The 24,957-nt window shown below is 39.8% G+C and overlaps 2 protein-coding genes across 2 annotated transcripts in view; one reads left to right on the top strand and one right to left on the bottom strand.

Moving 5' to 3' along the window:
* Positions 1 to 4,106, top strand: part of GFM2 (GTP dependent ribosome recycling factor mitochondrial 2) — a 46,751-nt gene extending 42,645 nt beyond the window's left edge. Inside the window, exons 20-21 of the mRNA XM_065875536.1 lie at positions 3,007 to 3,189; positions 3,630 to 4,106. Of these exons, the coding sequence (XP_065731608.1) occupies positions 3,007 to 3,189; positions 3,630 to 3,758 (312 nt within the window). The 3' untranslated portion in view covers positions 3,759 to 4,106. The remainder of the gene's footprint in view (positions 1 to 3,006; positions 3,190 to 3,629) is intronic.
* The window catches only part of HEXB (hexosaminidase subunit beta), a 35,490-nt gene continuing 14,598 nt past the window's right edge, over positions 4,066 to 24,957 (bottom strand). Inside the window, exons 5-14 of the mRNA XM_065875538.1 lie at positions 24,787 to 24,897; positions 12,768 to 12,869; positions 10,420 to 10,549; positions 8,857 to 9,037; positions 8,084 to 8,170; positions 6,741 to 6,813; positions 5,777 to 5,951; positions 4,804 to 4,894; positions 4,547 to 4,651; positions 4,066 to 4,244 (exon numbers count right to left, since the gene is read on the bottom strand). Of these exons, the coding sequence (XP_065731610.1) occupies positions 4,184 to 4,244; positions 4,547 to 4,651; positions 4,804 to 4,894; positions 5,777 to 5,951; positions 6,741 to 6,813; positions 8,084 to 8,170; positions 8,857 to 9,037; positions 10,420 to 10,549; positions 12,768 to 12,869; positions 24,787 to 24,897 (1,116 nt within the window). The 3' untranslated portion in view covers positions 4,066 to 4,183. The remainder of the gene's footprint in view (positions 4,245 to 4,546; positions 4,652 to 4,803; positions 4,895 to 5,776; positions 5,952 to 6,740; positions 6,814 to 8,083; positions 8,171 to 8,856; positions 9,038 to 10,419; positions 10,550 to 12,767; positions 12,870 to 24,786; positions 24,898 to 24,957) is intronic.

Below are 24,957 nucleotides of genomic sequence, written 5' to 3'. Positions count from 1 at the left end.
TAATATGTCTTGGTTAGCCTTTTTATTAAGATCATAGTAAAGAACAAGAATTAACTTTATGGGGCTTACACTTAATCTTTTGTTTTAATTCATTACTTTAAATGCTACTAATGGAAATACTGTGGCCCTTGTTAAGCTTCATCTAGTGGGGAAGCTCCTTCTCTCTATGAGAAGTTAATGACACTTCATATATTTATTGAGCCACTGGTGGTGTGCTTATAGTGCACCAGGCACTGAGAGGGGCACAAATAGGATGCATACATTTTTCTTGACCTAAAGGAGCTTATGATTTAGAAGGGAAATAAATAGCCAAATAGCCAGAATATTAGATAGAATGGACTGAGATCCATGAAAGCTGAGACGTGGGGAATTGGGGCAGGGTTCTTGGAAAGAAGTTTATGTTGCCGAAACTCAGCCTCTTCACCGGTGCCGAACAGAAACACGGAGACAGGGTTTTGGGTGAAGTAGAAGAGAGTAGCTTTTATTGCTTTGCCAGGCAAAGGGGGCCACAGAGGGCTAATGCCCTCAAGACTGTGTGATCCACCCTGGAGGGGTTATGAGGAGTTTTATAGTGTTCAAGGAGCAGGGTGTGATCAGCTCGTGGACAATTCTGGGATTGGTTGGCATCAAGGTGAAGTTTCAAGCATCATCAATCAGCCTTCTGGTTTCAACCAGTCTAGGGTCTATGTGCTTGTGGTCAGCAGTTTTCCTCGGGCAGGGGTCTGCTTCCTGTACAAACAACTTAGGAATGTGTGTCAGGCCTTTATATCTTTCAGGGAACTGGGAGTTCGGTGATTCTGCCATGTGGCAGCATTATAGTCTAAATTGTTACCAGTTCTCTAGCCCAACAGCTGTTCTTTGTTTCTGCATCTTCACATTTCCCAGTCATTAACTCCTGAGTCAGCATTTTATTTCAAAACACAACAGGGGCTTGTACATGGTTTCATTAATTGTTGAGCTGTGATGTTTTGGAAGATTGGGCACAGTGGGCAGCATTCCAGACAAGGGGAGATTAAAGAAGGCAGGGCCAGGCTTTAGAGAAACCTTTAAAAACTACATCCAGAAGTTTGAGATTTGTTTTGAGAACAGTGGTGAATAAAGTTTTTGAAGAGAGCAGTAAAATCATTAGAATACAGAAGGGACTGGAGTAGGGAAAAGAGTCTAGGACAGGGAATGGACTAGGTCTGAACCAGGATACCAGCAACAGGAGTGGAAATCTTACAGCTTACTTGTGGAAAAAGGGAAATCAAAGATGCATGTCCTGGTGAACTGAAGAGTAGTGATGCCATCAACAGAAAGAGGAAAAAGCAGACAAGAGTGTTTGGAAAAGAAAGTGATGTGTTCCCTTTGGGGCATATTGGGTTGCTGTAAGATATTCAGACACTATCCCAGAGCAGACCAGTGGAGTACAAGGCTGGAGCACTCAGACCGTGGCTTGGATAAAGTTTAGAATTTTTGAGGAAGCTATGTAGAAGCTGTTTGATGCTCTGTAACTAGGCAATGTTGCCAAGGAAAGGGCTGTGAAAAGAAAAGAGGACTAAGGACAGACCCACAAGCACAGTACTTCCTGTTCAGTTACATAGAACTCAGTCCTTTCCTTAGTTGTAGCATTTTTTCTCTTTAATTTTTAACCTTTTCCCACTCCATTATGTTGTTCTAAAAGACATTGCGTGAAGTGGCACAAAGCTTTTGGTAAGAATTGCAAAAATACAGAGGATATATTTAGTTGTTTGCTGTTGACTGTCATTATTTTTTAGTAATGTTTTCATTCAAGGACTATTACTTTTTCTATAGTTGAGTTGTTTCGGTTGATAGTGATTTTAAAGGCTTAATCTGCTGTGAAGAACTGAGATTATGTTTTTACTCTATATGTGTGCTATGTTTTTTGAAATTTCTATGATAAAGAGAATATACTGCTGGCCATTTTTCATGATCGTGAAAGTAGGAGGCAGGGATGCGGGGGAGGGAGGTGGTGGTGAGGTATCGGGGACAGAAGAGCATTACTTGACAATATAGGCGAAGATACTGCCTGGTCCTAAGTGAGTGGTGGCAGGTGAGCAGAGAGAGACGATCAGCCATAGCCAAATAAAGGTGAGGGGTACATTCCAGAGCCCTAGCTCTTTTATCTGGTTTCTGCTGCTAAGTCTAAGTCTATTACAACTGAGTAAGTTGTAACAAAGACCAAAGTATACTGCTCATCCCACCTGACAACCAAACAGAGGCTTAGAATTTATAGGAAATTGTTGTTTTTTAACTCTGGCAGGCTGGAGAAGTAAGTGAGTTAGCTTTTAAAATCAAACCCATCAGTGGTTACAGTGCTCGCAAACGCCCTCCAAAATCCGTTTAGCAATTGGCCTGATGGAATGATGCTCTAAAGACAGCGTCTGACTAGGACCCCAGTAAGTCTTTATACCTCTGCTTTCGTCCACTTATTTGCCCTATGCTGTTTTAGCTTTTTATAGTTTCCGTGCTCTTTCCTTTCCATGTGCTTATTCTTCTTGGCCTTTGTTATCTGTTCAGAATTTTAGATTTCAGTCTGTTTCAAATAGAGGAGAATGTGTTTCTACTAACTTACTGTGTTTTTAGCTCTCTCCTTTATTTCCCTCCTGCTTGCCCTGACTTGTAGCATGGACCATAACTATAGGTATCAAAAACAAAAGAAGAGGTTTAAATATGAAGAAATAAGTCTTTGAAGGGGGAAAACCATTTGGTTTCCCTCTGTCTCTGGGCACATGTTCACAGGTACTCTACATAATGAGATTTTGCCAAGCATTCCCTTGCAACACACCGTACAAGAGGTCTCAGACATGCTACTGTCATGCATGTACAAGCAAATATTGAAATTTTGGACTTCTTATAGAGTGTTAAAGCAGGCTTATGTCTTTTTGCTAGAGGCTCTAGGCTAAGATTATGAACAGTATTTAAATTTTTATGAGTCTTCCCTTCATAACAGAAATTTGATCTGCAGTTTAAGGAAGAGGAGTTAATATTCTTTAATTTCTTTAGGCTCTGAAGAAAGCTGATAAGCAAATTTTGGAGCCCCTGATGAATCTTGAGGTTACAGTGACTAGAGATTACCTCAGTCCTGTCCTAGCAGATCTAGCACAAAGAAGAGGGAACATTCAGGAAATCCAGACTCGCCAGGACAACAAAGTTGTTATTGGATTTGTTCCCTTAGCAGAAATTATGGTAGGTACTTTGTGACTAAATGTACATACTTTATGTAAATTGCTGGAGAAATCCAGGGGATTATGGCAGCATGCGGGGGGGGGGGAGGGTGTCCCTTTCCATTCCTCTACAGAGGTTGAGGTGTGCTGTACCAAAATGTGTCACCAGCCTAAATGACCATTTTTCCATCCCAAGCACTTATCTTACTTCTGTTGCCGGCTTTGAGGCAAGTTTCATTCTCCTCCCCACCAGCCTCTGCTGCTAGGACAGGCACCTGAGTGCCAGCAGAGTCTTTTTTACCATTTGGGACCAAGGAATACTTCTGAAGCATACCCACACTACTGGTTTTCTGTCATCCACAATACTTACCAAATTTTTCCTGATAATGGTCAAAGGTTCTGCAGGAAGAGACTTGAGGCTTAACTTTGCAGAGATAACTGACTTAAAATTATTTTAATTAGGGTTATTCAACTGTGCTTCGAACGTTAACATCAGGCTCAGCTACCTTTGCCTTAGAGCTGTCTGATTATCAAGCCATGAATCCTCAAGACCAAAGCACACTGCTCAGCCAGAGAAGTGGCTTGTCCTAAGTCCTTGGAGAGAAACTCAGGAGTACCTACCTACTTCATTTTCCGTAAGAACAACTGGAAAGGTAGAACTTGAAACAGACAGTGGCACTTGGTGCTGCCCATTCTATTTTATAGAATGAGAAACGTGCTTTGATGTTGAAGGTTAATGCACCTGAATTGTTATTTGTATCTAGGAAGTTACTACTGTCGGCAGTCAAGATTCAGTCTTTTGGGACATACTGAGTGATAGATATCACGAGGTTTTTGGTGGGCTGATCTTAAGCTGCGCTCACAGGAAAGATGTCAGTCTTCTACGTATAACGTATAATAAGATGGAGGTTCAATCAATAAAAAGATTTTATTCAAAAACATGATTTTTAAAATCAAGCTGATCGTGGTACAGATGATTGTGGGCATTTTCCCCTATTTTTCGTTTCAGCTCATTTTTACATTCTGTCCTCGTGGTCACAATATCCAGTAAAGACAGGTTCTGCAGCTATTCCTCGTCTGTATGACAGGTAAAGTACAAACAAAAGATGTTTTAGATTGATATAACTCATCTCCATCTTAAGGAACTTTTAAGGAACTTAATAGCTCAAATCAGAATCACTAAACCATACCACTAATTACTGAAAAAAGAGATTCATAATGGAGTTCTAAGTTATAGCAAAAATTTAATATAGCTATAAAACAGTTTAAAGTCCAAGCATATCTTCTCCTTATAGGTACTGGAAATAGTTCCCAATTCCTCCTAATTAAATCACAGCCTCTTAGGTGACATACATTTTTGAAAAATAAATCTGTCTTACCTGAGCATTCTGCAGCGGTGAATTGTTAGTCTCCTGTAGGCACCCTCTAGGCCTCTGACGTCTTTGTGACTCCAGAGTCTCTCACCAACAGCACTTGCCCGAGGCCTAAAATTTAAACCACATGTGCCCCAATGTACTTTTCTATTTTCTTAAATAAGCAAACCACATGCTTGGGGAAGTTCCTAGTGGTGTCCTACTTGGGTACAGAAGGAAAACTCAGGCACCTTAATTCAAATGTTATCACTTAAATTCCATACCATAATCTTGGAGTAAGGTTAGTTGCATCCACATACTCTCCCCATAGACAAGCTTCTCCACCAATGACAAGTTTTTTCTGTTCCTGAGAACCTAGATTAAAATCATTGATGCAAGTTAGGTAGTTGCAACTTGAGGCCTATATAGAGGGGCAATGCTGATTTCTGTTGTTATCTTAGGGCAACATTTCTCTCCTGTTAAGCAGGACCTTGGGAGATGTTCATGGCTGTGGCACAAAAAAAGGTGGCCAACTTTATTGCCACGGCTGACCCCATGGTTCACATAGTATTTGTTAGCATATATTAACTAATGTGGCAGTCTGGTAGTAAAGATACCATTTTATTAAAGAGACTATAGTAATTATGACTTTTTGATTCTCAGAAAATGCTTTTTAGAGATTTTTAGAGAAAGTTATGTCAATTCCTAATAGACCTACAGTTTTGAAACTCTTTTAAACAGCAAAATACTATTCCTCAAAGGAAATTTTATATTAAAGTCTGGTGTACAAAAATGGACAAAGTAGAACTGTTCTTAATGAAGGGGGTTTGAGAGTCTGGAGCCCCACCACTCAGACATGCCCACCCCCAAGGATGCCTCCTCCTCAGAACCTGGAAGCCACTGAACAGGACAGGATCCCTGCTTAGGTGTCTTGTATTGGTAGAGGCAGCTCAGAGTAGGAGATACAAGGTTAATGCAGTCAGGCATCTTTAAATGCATAGTGATAACAAGTCTTATCAGTGAAAATGGAGAGAAAAATCTAAGGGAATCTACTTTGAAGTTCTTTCATTTAGGGAAGAATGTGGTTTCTTTCACAGTTTAAAATGATATTGTAGTTGGTCTGTTTAAGTACACACAAACAAAATCAAGGGTCAGACATAAATGGAGGATAGTTGGTAGATGCTACCTAGGGTAAGGATTCCCTGGAGGGAGGGTAGGGAAAAAAACCTATCAAGTAATGATGGTTGCTTCACTTACCCTCAAAACTAAGAGGGTCCACGGCATAGTATTTTTTCCAGTCTTGTCCATAACTGATCCAGTCTAAGTACCAAGGAGCAGAAAGGATCACAGGGAAGCCAGCTTCTGTAACTTTACTTTGTTCCCGAGTATAGTCCTCCACTTTCCACACTTGAATTACTGTGCCTGGCATGAGCTATTAAAGTCACAAATCACAATATATATTACTAGGTCTCGCAACTACAGTAGATGAAAGTAAAAGTCCAAGGCCTTGTAGCGAAGAAAATAACTTTTAAGATCCTTGAAAAAAGCAGCATTTCCTTTTTTCCCTTTCTCCTTAGAATTAATATCAAATGCTATTTGTTGTAGGGACTTAGAAGTTTCATCAACCTTAAGGTTGGATATTTAACCTTTGTCTACATATGATACCATATAGGTGTAATGAATTAAAGGTTTTCGTCCCATTTCTACCACACTATTGTACTTACTTTGGAACTCTGAGGATGCCACCAACCCTTCTGGAAAGATAATAATACTAGTATCTGGACTTGCAAATTCTCAGTTGCCCCCAAAGGAAAATAAAGAATTCTGAGTATGTCAGAGAGAAATGCCATTTAAAATAAAAAGTGTACATTGACAATTTTACTTAAAACAAAACTCTCTTAACAGCAGTAAAGACTTATTTATGTTTGTTCTGCCCTTCTGAAAAAAGGAACGGTCTTCAGAGTACTTCAATTTGTGATTAAAAATGAGATGGCGGGGGAGGAGGGGAGATGGGGAGACGAGGAGGAGGCGGCACTGAAGAATGAAGTAAATGGAAGAAATCAGATCAATACCATTATCATTGGTCTCAGTGTTACAGCTCAAATGGAAAGGTAAACTTGTTTCCCCAGCATTACAGGGAAGCTGTAATACTTCCTTCCATCCAAGGAAGTATTAAGTCTCTCATATTATCAAAACCAAATGCAGTCTTAATACTTCTCACCTTGCTTGCATCATCAAAAACTTCTTGCCAGACTATGGAGCTCTTGTTTATGGCTGAAATCATATCCAAAACCCTACCATTGAAAAAATTATAGTTATTTCAGATCACAAGCTTACCAATATGTGTAAAGAATGCACGTTTTAATCCCAAGAACTCCCAACACTGAGAGGTGCCTCTCAGCATAACACAGCTTTACAGCAGAACTAGCTAAAGCTGGGTGGCGACCCATGTGGTTCCTTCTTTCTAGCACGGGGCTCAGAACCTGACAGCAGAGGGCTTCAACAGTCAATTGCAGAATGAATGAGCTAAGCATACCTCAAAGAAAGGAAGATGGGACAACTCCTAGGGAAGTGTATAAACAGCAATCTTTGTAATTTCATGGGTATCTTAGAATAAAAGAAACTAGAAACTAGCCTGTGACATCACCTAAATAACTTCCAACAGTGTTGACAATCAATTCACAAATATTTCCTGATGTTCAGACAATCGCAGGTGCTCTGCAGGATAAAAAAAATTAGACTGTATCACACAAAAAGCTGAACAGGAAAAGGCTAGAATCTGGGCTTGCTCAGTGCAGGAGTTGGCAAGCTATAGCCTGCAGCCTACTTTTGTATGGCTCTTGAGCTGAGAATGGTTTTTACACTTGTAAAGCTTTGTTTAAAAACTAAGAGTATGCACACAAAAAAAGTATGCAACCACATGTGCCCGACGAAATCTCTCATATTTATTGTCTGGCCCTTCAGAGAACAAGTTTACTGCTCCCTAGCATAGAGCAGCACTGTCTACTAGAACTTGATGCAGTGATGGAAATGTTCTATATATGCACTTTCCAGTATGGTAGCCACTAGCCTCATCTAGCTGTTGAACACCTGAAATGCGGCTAATGTGACTGAGGACCTGAATTTTTAATTTTCTTCAATTCCAATTTAAATACAAACAGCCACATGTGACTGTGGCTACCACACGAGACAGCACAGATATAAAGTAAAAGAAATGCTCCGGCGTTGACAAAAAGGGCTGAATTCCAGGGGATGGATGGTGACGAAGACTTCGCAGGGCAGCCAGGGCTCTGAGCTGAGTTCTTAGAACAGATGACTGTTATCCTGCGTTTCAACAGTTACTGCAAAAGGATCAGAGTCACCATGTTATTGATTTAAAGAAAATAGTGGCTATTGCTCCCTCCTTTATGATTTTTCATCTATATTTTGTGTAACAAAGAATATAACATCTATACTTTGGCAAGGAGTGGAGAGAAAATGAAAAAGTAGTACTAAATAACAGCTTAAGCTTTTACAAAAGGCATTGATGAAATAAAAACAGAAGTAGGCTTTAAAGTAACTTACACTTGCATATAGAAAGATTCTAGTTTCTTAAAATTTCTGCCAAAGCCTTTGTTCCTCATGAAATCCTGGATTTCTGGATTGGATGCCCTTAAACAAAAAGTGATCAAAATTTCATTAAAAGTTCAATATGCCCAATCTTTTTCTTTTTTTTGGCCACATGGCACATGGAATCTTAGTTCCCCGACCAGGGATTGAACCCACGTACCTTTCACTGGAAGCGTAGAGTCTTAACCCCTGGACTGCCAGGGAAGTCCCTGCCCAATCTTTTTAAAGTAGCGTATATCCCTAACATCTTATACACATGTAAAACTATTAAATTTTGTAGAGTAAAATAAACCTAAAAACTTAATTATAAGTTATCTTAGCTTTCCAGTGCAAATAATTTTCTAGAAGCCGATTTCCTATAAAAATGGTTTTCCCTAACCTCCCATCTCTCTCCTCCATCTGAGGCTATTTGCAAAGAGGACTTTTACCTGAAAAATCTCTCCCACTTAATCATTACCCTCTTTCACTAAAGCTATTCTTGTTCACTCTTCAGTCTTTTTTTTAATTCCCATTTCCTTCTGCATCTTAATTCTCCTTCCTAAAAGCTTTTACTTTGTCATACCACCCATATGGACATTCTACAGAAATCCACCATCTCACGAGTTGTGTTGCCACGTTAAAACCGTACAGAGATGTTACCCCAAATCTTCCCTTTTCATGTGGAGACCTCTACACCTACTTTAGATACAAGTTTTTAGAAATAGGTGGGTTTTAACAAATTTTCATACCAACAATCAAAATCTACTTCATCTCCTCCCAAATGAATGAATTCATCCGGAAACACGGTACTAATTTCTTTGAAAAATTTAGACAGGAAGCTGTAAGTTGTATTCCAAATAGGGTTTATAGGTCCAAAAGCCCCAGATGGATCTTTTCCATTATAACATGGAGTCAGGAGGTCTTTCTGGCCTGGAAGGAAACATAGAGAACCTTTTCTAAAGAAGTACTTCAGTCACAAAGACACGGCTTTGCACGTGATTATATTATTTTGTTGAAGCCAAAAGAGATTTTATACAGAAAAAGATAAATGTGTTTACTAAGAGTTATTATGATAATTTCTTCCAAATAAGAATTGTTTCCTGAATACTATCCCTGTACACCTCTTTTGTTTCCCTTTCCATCAGCCTCTGAGATTCTACCCATTTCAAATATTATGTCAAATATTAATGACTCCCAAATCTAAACCTTGCCCCAATCCTTTTGTCTCGAGCTTCAAAACATATTTCAGAGTCCCTGCTGGACACAATTAGATATCCTAGCTTCACTTCAAATATAATCTAACAAAAACCAAATGGTCTTCCCCAAGCTCCTTCTGTAGCTTCTCCTGATTTTCACATTCTGGTAAACGAGACACCATCCTCCTAAGTCTCTTGTCCCTCTCCTCCTGGAGTCAGTCAGTTACCCAAGTTCTGTGGGTATTTCCAGAATCTCTCAGTTCTGTATATTATTTTCCATCCCTGCTATCACCATTCTGGTCTAGGACCTTCAATCTCCTCCCCCTTCCAATCTGTCACTTTCACATAGGATTCCCTTTAGTGTGGCTCCCATCATGTCACTCTTCTACTCTGTAACTTTCACTGGCTTCCATGTGTCCTGATGAATCCCACATTCCTCACCCAAGCCCTCTACGCTACTTTTTCAGACTCATTTCCCACTGTACTCCATGTCTATTCTAATAATACTTATTACACAATTATAAATGCTAGGTGTGGTGCTATGTGCTTTACATTCATTCTGTAATCTTCAAAAAAAAAAAAAATTACATGATAGCTACTGCTAATACTCCCATTTTAGAGATGGGAAAACTGAGGATGAGATGTTCTGACTTGCCCAAGGTCACTCAGTTTATAAACGCCAGAAGCAGGATTCAAATCCAGGCAATCTAGCTCCAGAGCCAGTTCTTAAGCACCCGACAGTACAACTACTCTCTGGTGCACTGTGCTCCAGCTAAATTGCCTCTCCTGTTATTCCCTCTACCAGAAACGTGAATATATTCTTTGATCTCTCAAAAGCGCTTTAAGTGTTACTTCATTCATGTAATGTTTAATTCACTCATGCATTCTACTTGTTATAATCATTTCTTGTTTTCCTTTATCCCTTGTGTTTATACTTTAGGCAATGCCTAGTGACTTGCTCACAACAGACACATAGTAGTTACTGAATTACAACTACCAATAGTTTGCACAACCTTTGTGCAAATCACAAGTAAGAACAAAATGAGCAAACACCAAGTCATGAGATGCAGGACCTCAAATGTTCATTTTCTGCAACTCATAAAACACACTCCTTACCTTCTCCCCAAGACTGCGTATGTCCAGGGCTATCAAATTCTGGCACGATCCGAATCCCTCGTAATCGGGCATATTCAATCACCATACGGACATCGTTTGGAGTATAAACATGAGACGAAGAATAGCTTCCCTGTAAAAGCCATATTTCTTAAAATTAAAATGTATGAACTGTTTACAGCTCTGTTTGTACTTCAGTATCTGCTGGCAGATTATTCAATTACAAAGTATAAAATAGTCTTATGTGATGTTGGATGACTCATTTAAATTATTTGTTTACTGTATCTTATCAATAAGCTCTCAGCACACTTTGGGTTAATTCCAGATTTACTGATAGGACTGTCTCTCTCTACCAGCACCTCGTTTCAGCAATGTCTACCGTCAGGCTGTTTCAACCTCATGTAACAGTATGATAAAACAGAAATGTTTGAAGTGAAAATTCTGAATACACTGCCCTTGTCAGTTTTAGAATCAAAATTCACACATTATTACAAAGCATAGCTGTTGTCTTTCAAAGTCACTTTAATTACTGTCAGCTTTAAAAATTCCCCGAGATGCTCTGATAAGTGACCTGTTTTGGTCCTACTATAGGTCCTTGAAAAATTAGAACTCAATATTGGTGGTAACTAAACATAAAGGTCCATTAAAGGTGTTACCATGGCACATTTCTCAAGGTATAAATATATAAATATAAATAAATGCTCAACTTCTAAAAAGTAGTCTTGCCCTACCCCCATCCTCAACATCAAATTTGTATTGAATCAAGACTAGATCTAACTACCAGTTTACAGTAAATACAGGAGACAGAAGAACATATTGACACTGGGAATGCAACCAGCAAAACCCAGACTGTGGGAAACTATAGGACAAACTGAGCTTAGTTTCCTCAATGAAAATAATAAATTATAAGAAAAAAAAGAGATGGGCAGGGATGGGCAGCTATATATAAAAGAGAACAGACAGGGCTTCCCTGGTGGCGCAATGGTTGAGAGTCCGGCAGGAGACGCGGGTTCGTGCCCCGGTCCAGGAGGATCCCACATGCCGCAGAGCAGCTAAGCCCGTGAGCCATGGACGCTGAGCCTGCGCGTCCGGAGCCTGTGCTCCGCAACGGGAGAGGTCACGGCAGTGAGAGGCCCGTGTACCACAAAAAAAAAAAAAAAGAGAACAGACATATTAACTGACCACAATGTATGGACCTTATTTGCATCCAAATGCAAAAAAAAATTTTTTTTAAAAGAAAAAGGCACTTGGGGAAACAATGACTGGCTATCTGGATTGCTATTTTCTTAGCTGTGATAACTATAACTTCTTAAACAGGCCTTTTTACCAATAAGATATGATGTCTGGGATTACCTTCAAAATAATGGAGGGGGTATAGGTGATACAAGACTGGCCATTACTTGATTACTGAGGCTGACTGATAAGGAAATGGGAATTCATTAAATTCTACTTCTGTATATGTTTGAAGTTTTCCATATTAAAAGCAAACAACAGGAGTGCTGCTAGGATTTCAACCTAAACTACATCAAAACCTTGGAGAAAGTTCTGGAATTGTGGCCAGAGGACAAAATTTAGGGTCTTGGCTCTGCCTCTTCCTAACTACAACTTTGGATGAGACATACAGCTTCTCCTGGCTGTCAGTGACTGGCCTTGTACTAGAGGGGGATTCAGCTAGATAGTATCGAGGCTCACTCCCAGCTTCCCTGGTCTATAATACAGTGAATCTGAACACTCCTAAGACCACCATTATTTTCCAAGAAGGAGCCGTTATCTGTAAGATTCCCTCTTTCATATAGTTTTTCAGAGAGAAAAGAAGTTGTCATTTATAGAATTCAAAATAATTCTGTTTGAAACAAATATACAGTTGGACTACTTGGTAAATATAATTACTTAACCTTATGTTAATCATGAATGCTTCAGGTCTGCTACACTCATTAAGGTTTTTAAATAAAACCACAAATATCTTTTTTTTTTTTTTTTTTTGGCCTCACTGACCAGGGATCTAACCCACACCCCCTGCAGTGGAAGCATGGAGTCTTAACCACTGGACCGCCAGGGAAGTCCCCCAAATATCTAACTTTTATACTTCAATTCTATCCATAAGAAGAAACATTTAAGCTGCAAACTTCTAATGAAACTATACCTCCAATTTTTTTTTGTATACCAACAACAATAACATGAATAACTCACTTTTTCGCTTAATCCAGGAAAAGTGATGCTCTGCCCCCAAATATCTAACTTTTATACTTCAATTCTATCCATAAGAAGAAACATTTAAGCTGCAAACTTCTAATGAAACTATACCTCCAATTTTTTTTTGTATACCAACAACAATAACATGAATAACTCACTTTTTCGCTTAATCCAGGAAAAGTGATGCTCTGATAAGGGAAAGACGGGTCATCTACTATGTGCCAGTGGAGAACATTAAACTTATTAAAAGCCATGGCATCCTGCAAGCAAACATGTTAAAAATGTATATACCTTAAAACCACAATGAGATTATCAGCTCACGCTGTCAGAATGGCTATCATCAAAAAGAACACAACAAATGTTGGTGAGGGTGTGGAGAAAAGGGAACCCTTGTACACTGTTAGTGGGAATATAAACTGGTGTAGCCACTGTGGAAAACAGTTTGGAGGTTTCTCAAAAAACTAAAAATAAAGCTACCATATGACCCCGCAATCCCCACTCACTCTTGGGTATACGTACCTGAAAAAAACACTAATTTGAAAAGATACATGCACCCCAATATTCGTAGCAGCATTATTTACAACTGCCAAGACGTGGAAGCAAGCTACGTATCCATCAACAGATGAATGGACAAAGATGTGGTGTATATATATACAATGGAATACTACTCGGCAATAAAAAAAAAATTTTGCTGTCTGAAACAAGATGGATGGGCTTGGAGGGCATTATGCTAAGTAAAGTAAGTCAGACAGAAAGATATGTATGATATCACTTATATGTGGAATCTAAAGCATACAACTAGTGAATATAACAAAAATGGAAGCAGATTCACAGATAAAGAGAACAAACCCAGTGGGGAGAGAAGGGGAAAAAAATTACCACAGATATATTACACAATCCAATTTACTTATCTGCATCCAGGATTGTTTCCAATGTGTCTGTTTCCTTTTAAAATTCACTTTTTCAACAAGGGAATGATGTGAAGAAGTAGAAATTCCTTATCTTATACTCTTTACGTGGCATGTTGCTTTTCAAAAAGCCTATACAGAATTCTTATTTATTCTAACAGTAAGCTATAATAACTTTGCCCTATGGGAAGGGAGCAAGCTTATAAATTCCCAGTAAGTATTTAGGGGTTAGCCAAGAATGGAAAATAGTTCTTGGCTACCACTACTACTGTGTTTGGGAATGCGACAGAGGAAAAATGGGACTTGTAATTCCCACAATTCTGAGATTTGAGTGCCAACCCTTCCTTACAGATGAAAGAAATTCAGTACAAACACAGTACAGTTGTAATTAAAATTCTCAAATTTGGGGGGAAATTGACATTGATTTTATATACACTCTGGAGGAATAAACAATATGCATATAAAATATAAAAGCCTATATGAAGAAGATGGAAAATGATAAGGGGAGAGATTTGCCCTATCAGAGAATCAAAACTTACAACCTCCCTTCTCCTTATGATGTGGCCAAGATGGCAGAGCAGGAAGACCCTCCTGCTCATCTCCTGCCACAGACACACCAAAATTACAACTATTAACAGAGCAATTATTGATGAGAATGACCACCTGAAAACTAGCAGAAAAGATTTTTCCACAACTAACAATATAAAGAAGAAACCACAAGGAGAGACCCACACCCCAGACTACGTGACCCACAAATGGGAGGATATCACAGTTGCAGAGGTTCTCCCCAAGGGGTGAGGAATCTGAGCCCACATCAGGTTCTGTAGCCTGGGGTCCAACACCAGGAAAACGAGCCCCCCAAAACATCTGGCTTTGAAGGACAGCAGGGCTTGCATATGGATGAGCTGGCAGGCTGTAGGAAACAGATTGTGCTCTTAAAAAGCATATGTAGATTCCTCCTCCAGTGTGGGAGGATGAGGAGTTCGCATCTCCCCACAATTAGGGCACCTGGTAGATGTTGGTGGGGGACCTCGATACCCAAGGAGATGGGATGAACCCCCGAGCAACCGGGTAGGACATGTGGGGGAGTGAGGGGGGAGGAGAAGTGGAGGCTGGACAGGACAGGCACCCCTGAGGGGTGGGTGGGAGAGGGGAGGGGTTCCCACACCTGGAGGGACCCTCAGGGGCTTGGAGAATCAGTGGGGAGCGTGCCTAGTGTTTCCCTGCCCAATCAGGCCTGGGTAAGCCTGCTGGGCTCCCAGGCCAGGGCCTCCACTCTCTGGGGCCCCCTCCAGGCTGCGAGGTTCCTAGGGGTGTAGGACAGAGGCAAGAAGGGGCCCTCTGGAATCGGAGAATCAGGGGAGACGCGGAAGGCGTTTCCCCCGCCCACTCAGGCCCTGGGAAGCCTGCTGGGCTCCTGGGCCTGGTCCTCTGTTCTCCAGGGCCCCCTCGGGCCTCGCAGGTCCTAGGGGTGTGGGAGGGAGGGAGGAGGGGGAAGAGGAGGCCGATGGTGGCGGGGGGAACCCCCAGGACCGGAGGATCAGGGGAGGCCTGGCGGGCATTTCCCCTGCCCACTCAGGCCCAAGGAGCCTGCTGGAGTCCCAGACCTGGTCCTCCGCCCTCAAGGCCAGAGGCACCCCTGGGCCCCTCCTGCTGCACAGAACCTAAGCTTTACCCCCGAAGGGCCTTTTCAGCCCAGTGGGTCCTAAGCATAGGCCCTGCCCACCACCTAAACCCTGCCTCCCACAGTCAAGGCCTTTTCCAGCTTTTTGTTCCCTCCTCTTTTTTTGCTTTTTTACCTTCCAGTTGTTTCATCCATATTTTTATATGTTTATTTTTTCTAACGTATCTGTTAGTTTTCTAATCTTATTTTCTTTTTTACTCTCTGCTATTCTTCAGCTTTTTTTTTTTTTTGCCGCCCTGCATGGCTTGCAGGATCTTGGTTCACAAGCTGGGGGTCGTGCCTGAGCTCCTGTGGTGGGAGCTCCATGTCTGAACCACTGGACTAACAGAGGACCTCAGACCCCAGAGAATAACTCACTGGAGTGAGGTCTCTCAGAGGTCCTCACCTTGGCACCAGGACTCAGCTCTACCCAATAGCCTACAAACTCCAGTGCTGGAAGCCTCAGGCTAAACAACCAGTAACACAGGAACACAATCCCACCCCAGAAAAAAAAAAAATGAGATGACAAAAAAATATGTCACAGATGAAGGAGCAAGGTAAAAACCTACAAGACCAAATAAATGAAGAGGAAATAGGCAACCGACCTGAAAAAGAATTCAGAGTAATGACAGTAAAGATGATCCAGAATCTCGGAAACAGAATGGAGGCATGGATCAAGAAAATACAAGAAATGTTTAACAAAGATCTAGAAGAACTAAACAAATAAACAGAGATGAACAACACAATAACTGAAATGAAAAATACACTAGAAGGCATCAATAACAAAATAACTGAGGCAAAAGAACGAATAAGTGAACTAGAAGACAGAATGGTGGAAATAACTGCCAAGGAGCAGAATAAAGAAAAAGGAATGAAAAGAATTGAAGACAATCTCAGAGAACTCTGGGACAACACTGAACACACCAACATTCGAATTACAGGGGTCCCAGAAGAAGAAGAGAAAAAGAAAGGGTCTGAGAAAATATTCTGAGATTATAGTGGAAAACTTTCCCAACATGGGAAAGGAAATAATCACCCAAGTCCAGGAAGCACAGAGAGTCCCATACAGGATAAACCCTAGGAAAAACACACCAAGACACACGTAATCAAACAAACAAAAATTAAATTCAAAGAAGAAATATTAAAAGCAGCAAGGGAAAAGGAAAATATAACGTACAAAGGAATCCCCACAAAGTTATCAGCTGATTTTTCAGGAGAAACTCTGCAGGCCAGAAGGGAGTGGCAGGATATACTTAAAGTGATGAAAGACAAAAACCTACAGCCAAGATTACTCTACCCAGCAAGGATCTCATTCAAATTTGACGGAGAAATCAAAAGCTTTACAAACAAGCAAAAACTAAGAGAATTCAGCACCACCAAACGAGCTTTACAACAAATGCTAAAGGAACTTCTCTAGGCAAGAAACACAAGAGAAAAAAAAGACCCAGAAAACTAACCCAAAACAATTAAGAAAATGGTAATAGGAACATACATATCAATAATAACCTTGAATATAAATGGATTAAATGCTCCAACCAAAAGACACAGACTGGCTGAATGGATACAAAAACAAGACCCATATATATGCTGTCTACAAGAGACCCACTTCAGACCTAGGGACACATACAGACTGAAGGGATGGAAAAAAGATATTCCACGCAAATGGAAATCAAAAGACAGCTGGAGTAGTAATAATCTTGTCAGATAAAACAGACTTTAAAGACTGTTACAAGAGATAAGGAAGGATACTACATAATGATCAAGGGATCAATCCAAGAAGAAGACATAAGAATTTTAAATATTTATGCACCCAACATAGGAGCACCTCAATACATAAGGCAAATGCTAACAAGCATAAAAGGGGAAATAGTAACACAATAAGAGTAGGGAACTTTAACACCCCACTTACACCAATGGACAGATCGTCCAAACAAAATATATAAGGAAGCACAAGCTTTAAATGACACAATAGACCAGACAGATTTAATTGATATTTATAGGACATTCCACCTGAAAGTGTCAGAATACACTTTCTTCTCAAGTGCACAGGGAACATTCTCCAGGATAGATCACATCTTGGGTCACAAATCAAGCCTCAGGAAATTTAAGAAAACTGAAATCGTATCAAGCATCTTTTCTGACCACAATGTTATGAAATTGGAAATCAATTACAGGAAAAAAACTGTAAAAAACACAAACACATGGAGGCTAAACAGTGCACTACTAAATAACCAAGAGATCACTGAAGAAATCAAAAATTACATAGAAACAAATGACAATGAAAACACAACGACCCAAAACCTATGGGACACAGCAAAAGCAGGTTTTTTTTGGGGGTTTTTTTGCGGTACACAAGCCTCTCACTTGTGTGGCCTCTCCTGTTGAGGAGCACAGGCTCCAGACGCGCAGGCTCAGCGGCCATGGCTCATGGGCCTAGCCGCTCCACAGCATGTGGGATCTTCCCGGATAGGGGCATGAACCTGTGTCCCCTGTGTCGGCAGGCGGACTCTCAACCACCGCGCCACCAGGGAAGCCCCCAGCAAAAGCAGTCTTAAGAGGGAATTTTATAGCAATTCAATCTCACCTCAAGAAACAAGAAAAATCCCAAATAAACAATCTAAACTTACACCTAAAGCAAGTAGAGAAAGAACAAAGAAAACCCAAAGTCAGTAGAAGGAAAGACATCATAAAGATCAGAGCAGAAATAAGTGAAACAGAAACACAGAAAACAATAGCACAGAAAAATAAAACTAAAAGTTGGTTCTTTGAGAAGAAAAACAAAATTGATAAACCTTTAGCCAGGCTCATCAAGAAAAAAAAGGAGAGGATGCAAATCAATAAAACTAGAAATGAAAAAGGAGAAATCACAACTAACACCACAGAAATACAAAGGATTATAAGAGATTACTACAAACAACTATATGCTAATAAAATGGACAACCACAAAGAAATGGACAAATTCTTGGAAAGGTACAATTTTCCAAAGACTAAACCAGGAAGAATTAGAAAACATAAACAAACCTATCACAAGTAATGAAATTGAAACTGTAATTAAAAATCTTCCAACAAAGTCCAGGACCAGATGGATTCACATGTGAATTCTGTCAAACATTTACAGAAGAGCTAACACCTATCCTTCTCAAACTCTTCAAAAAACTGCAGAGGGAGGAACACTCCCCAATTCATTCTATGAGGCCACCATCACCCTGATACCAAAACCAGACAAAGATACTCCAAAAACGAAAATTACAGACCAATATCACTGATGAATATGGATGCAAAAATCCTCAACAAAATACTAGCAAACAAAATCCAACAACACATTAAAAGTATACACCATGATCAAGTGGGATTTATCCCAGGAATGCAAGGATTCTTCAATATACACAAACCAATCCATGTGATACACCATATTAGTAAATTAAAGAATAAAAGCCATATGATCATCTCAATAAATGCAGAAAAAGCTTTTGACAAAATTTAACACCCATTTATGATAAAAACTCTCCAGAAAATGGGCATAGAGGCAACCTACCTCAACATAATAAAAGCCATGTATGACAAACCCACAGCAAACACCTTTCTTAATGGTGAAAAACTGAAAGCATTTCCACTACGATCAGGAATAAGACAAGGATGTCCACTCTCGCCACTCTTATTCTATGTAGTTTTGGAAGTCCTAGCCACGGCAATCAGAGAAGAAAAAGAAATAAAAGGGATACAAATTGGAAAAGAAGAAGTAAAACTCTCACTGTTTGCAGATGACATGATACTATACATAGAAAATCCTAAAGATGCCACCAGTAAACTACTAGAACTAATCAATGATTTTGGTAAGGTTGTAGGATACAAAATTAATGCACAGAAATCTCTTGCATTCCTATACACTAACAACAAAAAAATCAGAAAAAGAAATTAAGGAAACAATCCCATTAACCATCATGACAAAAAGAACAAAATACCTAGGAATAAACCTACCTAAGGAGGCAAAAGACTTATACTCAGAAAATGATAAAACACTGATGAAAGAAATCAAAGATGACATAAACAGAGAGAGAAACATACCATGTTCTTGGATTGGAAGAATCAGTATTGTGAAAATGACTATACTACCCAAAGAAATCTGCAGATTCAATTCAAGCCCTGTCAAACTACCAATGGCATTCTTCACAGAATTAGAACAAAATTTTACAATTTGTATGGAAACACAAAAGACACCAAATAGCCAGAGCAATCTTGAGAAAGAAAAATGGAGCTGGAGGAATCAGGCTCCCCTATTTCAAAGTACACTACAAAGCTACAGTAATCAAGACAGTGTGGTACTGACACAAAATCAGACATATAGATCAGTGGAACAGGCTAGAAAGCCCAGAGATAAACCCATGGACATATGGCCACCTTAATTATGACAAAGGAGGCAAGAACATATGATAGAGAAAAGACAGCCTCTTGAATAAGTGGTGCTGGGAAAACTGGACAGCTACATGTAAAAGAATGAAATTAGAACTCTACCTAACATGATACACAAAAATAAACACAAAATGGATTAAAGACCTAAATATAAGACCGGACACTATAAAACTCTTAGAGGAAAACATAGGAAAAACACTCTTTGACATAAATCATAGCAAGATCTTTTTTGACCCACCTCCTAAAGTAATGAAAGTAGAAACAAAAATAAACAAATGGTACCTAATGAAACTTAAAAGCTTTTGCACAGCAAAGGAAACCACAAACAAGATGAAAAGACAACCCTCAGAATGGGAGAAAAAATTTGCAAATGAAACAACTGACAAAGGATTAATCTCCAAAATATGCAAACATCTCATGGAGCTCAACAGCAAAAAAACAACCCAATTAAAAAATGGGTGGGGCTCCCCTGGTGGCACAGTGGTTGAGAGTCTGCCTGCGGATGCAGGGGACATGGGTTCGTGCCCCAGTCCAGGAAGATCCCACATGCTGCAGAGTGGCTAGGCCCGTGAGCCATGGCCACTGAGCCTGAACATCCAGAGCGTGTGCTCCGCAATGGGAGAGGCCACAACAGTGAGAGGCCCGCGTACTGCAAAAAATAAAAATTAAAAATGGGCGGAAGACCTAAATAGACGTTTCTCCAAAGAAGACATACAGATGGCCAAGAGACACATGAAAAGATGCTCAGCATCACTAATTATTAGAGAAATGCAAATCAAAACTACAATGAGGTATCACCCCACACCAGCCAGAATGGCCATCATCAAATGCTGGAGAGGGTGTGGAGAAAAGGGAACCCTTTTGCACACCGGTGGGAATGTAAATTGATACAGCCACTATGGAGAACATTACGGAGGTTCCTTAAAAAACTAAAAATAGAACTACCATATGACCCAGCAATCCCACTACTGGGCATATACCCTGAGAAAACCATAATTCAAAAGGACACATGTACCCCAATGTTCACTGCAGCACTATTTACAATAGCCAGGACATGGAAACAACCTAAATGTCCAACAACAGATGAACAGATAAAGAAGATGTGATACATATATACAATGGAATATTACTCAGCCATGAAAAGTAACGAAATTGGGTCATTTGTAGAGACGTGAATGGACCTAGAGTCTGTGATACAGAGTGAAGTAAACCAGAAAGAGAAAACCAAATATCATATATTAACACATATATGTGGAATCTAGAAAAAATGGTACAGATGAACCTATTTGTAGGGCAGGAATAGAGTCATAGACGTAGAGAACAGACATGTGGCCATAGGGAGGGGAAAGGGAGGGTGCAACAAATTGGGAGATTAGGTTTGACATAAATACACTATCATGTGTAAAACAGATAGCTAGTGGGAACCTGCTGTATAGCATAGGGGGCTCAGCTCGGTGCTCTGTGATGTCCTAGATGGGTGGGATGGGGAGGGCAGGAGGGAGATCCAAGAGGGAGGGGATATGGGTATACATGTGGCTGATTTGCTTCGTTGCACAGCAGAAGCTAACACAACATTGTAAAACAATTATCCTCCAATTAAAAAACAAAACAAAACACATTTAAAATCTTACAGGCTCTGAGTCCCAAGTCAGAGGCAGTAATTTGTAAGGAGGCTGGGTCAGACCCACTTGCTGATCTAGCCTCTCAGAGAGGCAGGAGACAACTAGGACTCCCCCTGGGAACAAAGACACTGGAGGGAACCACTTCAGGGAGCTTGTTGTACCACGAGGATAGTGGTGCTGTCAAGTGCTATTTTGGAGTCCTCGCTCTAGACTATCAGCACCAGGGGCTTACTTGCCCACCAACAGGCCAGCACCAGTCCCAGGAACCCTGGTCCCCATAGCCAGCTGCCCCAAGACCCAGCTCTGCCCACCCACAGGGCAGCAGCCACCATAGGAGGCGGGGTCTGGCAGCCAACTGGTCCAGGGGCCAGCCCTGCCTACCAGTGTACTCTACACAGTAGTCAGCCATACCACAACAGAAGGGCCCACGCAGCCCACATAGGGGACACCCCTAGAGGTGGCTCTGGTGACCACAGAGGAATGCACTGCTGGGCCCCACAGGACATCTCCTAAATAAGGCCACTTCTGCAATATTGAGAAATGTAGCTGACCTACCTATATGTTCTAAACAAAGGAACAAGACAAAACTCCAGAAAAGGAACTAAACGGAGTAGAGATAAGCAATCTACCCAAAAAAAGAGTTCAAGGTAATGATCATAAAGATGCTCACTGAACCTAAGAATGAATGAAAATAGACAGTTGGAAAACATAAAGATGAACCAAAAAGCTGAAGAATATAGTAAATGAAATTTAAAATACACTAGAAGGAATCAATAATAGATTTGTAGATAGAGAGGACCAGATCAGCAAACTAGAAGACAGAGTAGTGGAAATTGGCCAAGTTGAACAGAAAAAATTTTTAAATGAGGATAGTATAAGAGACCTCTGGGACAACATCAAGGATAATAACATACATACTATAGGGGTCCCAGAAGGAGAAGAGAGACAGGGGCAGAGAATGTATTTTAAGAAATAATAGCTGAAAACTTCCCTAATCTGGAAAAAAAAAAACCAGACATACAGTCCAGGAAGACAGAGAATCTCAAACAGGGTCACCCAAAGACAACCACACTGAGGTATACTGCAATTAAAATGGCAAAAAATTAAAGACAGAGAATCTGAAAAGCAGCCAGAGAAAAGCAACTAGTTACTTCCCAGAAAACTCCCATAAGACTGTCAGCTGACTTTTCAGCAGAAGCTGTGCAGGCCAAGAGTGGCATGACATATTCAGTGATGAAAGGTAAAAAACTTACAACCAAGAATATTCTACCCAGCAAGACTATCATTCAAAGTTGAAGGAGAGATAGAGTTCTACAGACAACTGAAAACGAAACGAGTTCAGCACCACGAAACCAACTTTACAGGAAATGTTAAAAAGACTTTTCTAAGCAGAAAAGACCACAACTAGAAATATGAAAATTACAGAAGGAAAAATATCATTGCTGAAGGCAAACATACAGTAAAGGTAGTAGGTCAATCATCTAAAAAGCTAGTAGGAAGGTTAAAAAACAAAAGTAATAAATATCATCTATATCCACAATAAGTAGCATAAGGATACAGAAAACCAAAAGATGTAAAATATGATGTCAAAAACATTAAATGTGAGAGGTGGAGTAAAGATGTAGGGTTGTTAGAATGTTTGAACTTAAACGATCGTCAACTTACAATAATCATGTATATATAACCTAATCATGTATATAAAACTATACATATATATATGTATCTATATGTGTGTGTGTATCTCTCTACACACACACACACACACACACAGTTAACTACAAACCAAAAACCTATTAATAGGTACACACACAAAGGAATCCGAACATAACACTAAAGACAGTCCTCACATGGCAAGGGAAGAGAGCAAAAGATGATGAAAGGAACAAAAAAGAACTATGAAAACAATCCCAAAACAATTAACAAAATGGCAGTAAGTACATATCCATCAATAATTACTTTAAATGTAATTGGACTGGGGCTTCCCTGGTGGCACAGTGGTTAAGACTCTGAGCTCCCAATGCAGGGGGCCCGGGTTCAATCCCTGGTCAGGGAACTAGATTCCACATGCATGCCACAAATAAGAGTTCTCATGCCACAACTAAGAAGTCCCGCGCCGCAACTAAGGAGCCTGCGAGATGCAACTAAAGGAGCCCACCTGCTGCAACTAAGACCCGGTGCAACCAAACAAATAAATATTTTTTAAAAATTTAAAAGATGATTGGCTCTTAAAAAAAAATGTAACTGGACTAAATTCTCCAATCAAAACACACAGAGAAGATTCAGCCATAAAAAAATGAAATCTTGCCTTTGTGACAACATGGATAAATCTAGAGGATATCATGTTAAGTGAAATACATCAGACAGAGAAAGACAAATATCAATGATCTCACTTATATGTGAAATCTAAAAAACAAAACAAAATGAAACAATGTAGACTCATAAATACAGAGAGTGGTTGGCAGGAGGGAGGAGGGTAAGGGGGTGGGGGAAAATAGGTGAAGGGTTATATTAAGAGGAACAAACCTCCAGCTATACAATAAATAAGTCATGGGGATGTAATAATATTGTAATAACTCTGTATGGGGACAGATGGATACTAGACTTATCATGATGATCGTTTCATAATGTATGCTAATGTCAAATCATGATTTAGTACACCTGAAATTAACATAATGTTGTATGTCAACTATATCTCAGTAAAAAACATTAGTCATATTATACGTTAAGATATTCATTTTTTAAGTTTAAAATGAGACAAATGGGACATAAAAATTTATGTCAATCTTTGGTAAATGAAATTATGGGATCACTACTTATTTTATGCATATCTATATTCAAACTTTTTATACTAAGCATATATTTCTTTCATAAAAATTACAATAATGTCTTTTGGAGAAAAAAATTCAGGGTTTTAATGTAAACGTAAAAATAATTTTTTTTATAACATAGTGTGTTCATAAATGATCAGGTGAAGGTGCAGAGAAACATGGCAAGAAAACCTCCCAATCCCTACAAACTGGCAGTGATGGTGGGGATGAACCAATGAAAAGAGGAAATAGTTAATGTCCACCTTGCCCCCAAGCTCCCACCACCTGAAGTTCCATATTCCTTTGGAACACTTCCTTAGGTATGAAGCTGCTCTCAGATTCCTTTCTAGGCCACTTTAAAAAAAGTAAGTGGAGATCACAAAATTAAAAACAACTAGAGGTACAATGACTATATATTCCTAGCCAGAAGTCTAGACCCATGATTGGACAAATAATTCACAGAGGGCCAGTGGGCACTATTAAAACTGAGTCTTTCTCTTAACAATGCTGACTGAATACTGGTTAAGCCCCTCTCCCACCCCAATGAAAACAAGAGAGTGATTCCCTAAGGGAGCCTCCACTTCTCAGTAGAGGAAATATACTTCCCAGGGGAGGGAGGGAAGGAAGCCCAGTGCTTATACTTAGTATATGGAAAATGAATCCCCTGTTCTAAACTGTACAACAGCATATGTAACCAACGTAAAGTAACAACATTAAAGGACACATCTTCAGAATAGACAGTGGATTAAAATAAAATAATTACCTACCAGAGTTTTAAAAATACTCTTAATGGACAGAAAGTGTCTGGATGTATCAATTAAAATTCCTCTATGAGGAAACCTTGGAGAATCTACAATGTTGGATTCATTGACAGTGAACTAAAAGACAAAAGAAAATTTTTATTTATTTTGTCTTAGATAAAATGTGTACTCATTTTA

Source organism: Phocoena phocoena, chromosome 3, assembly GCF_963924675.1.
Source record: "Phocoena phocoena chromosome 3, mPhoPho1.1, whole genome shotgun sequence".
Taxonomy (NCBI): domain Eukaryota; kingdom Metazoa; phylum Chordata; class Mammalia; order Artiodactyla; family Phocoenidae; genus Phocoena; species Phocoena phocoena.
Note: the sequence above shows the minus strand (reverse complement) of the source record. Positions and strands in the feature narration are given on the sequence as shown.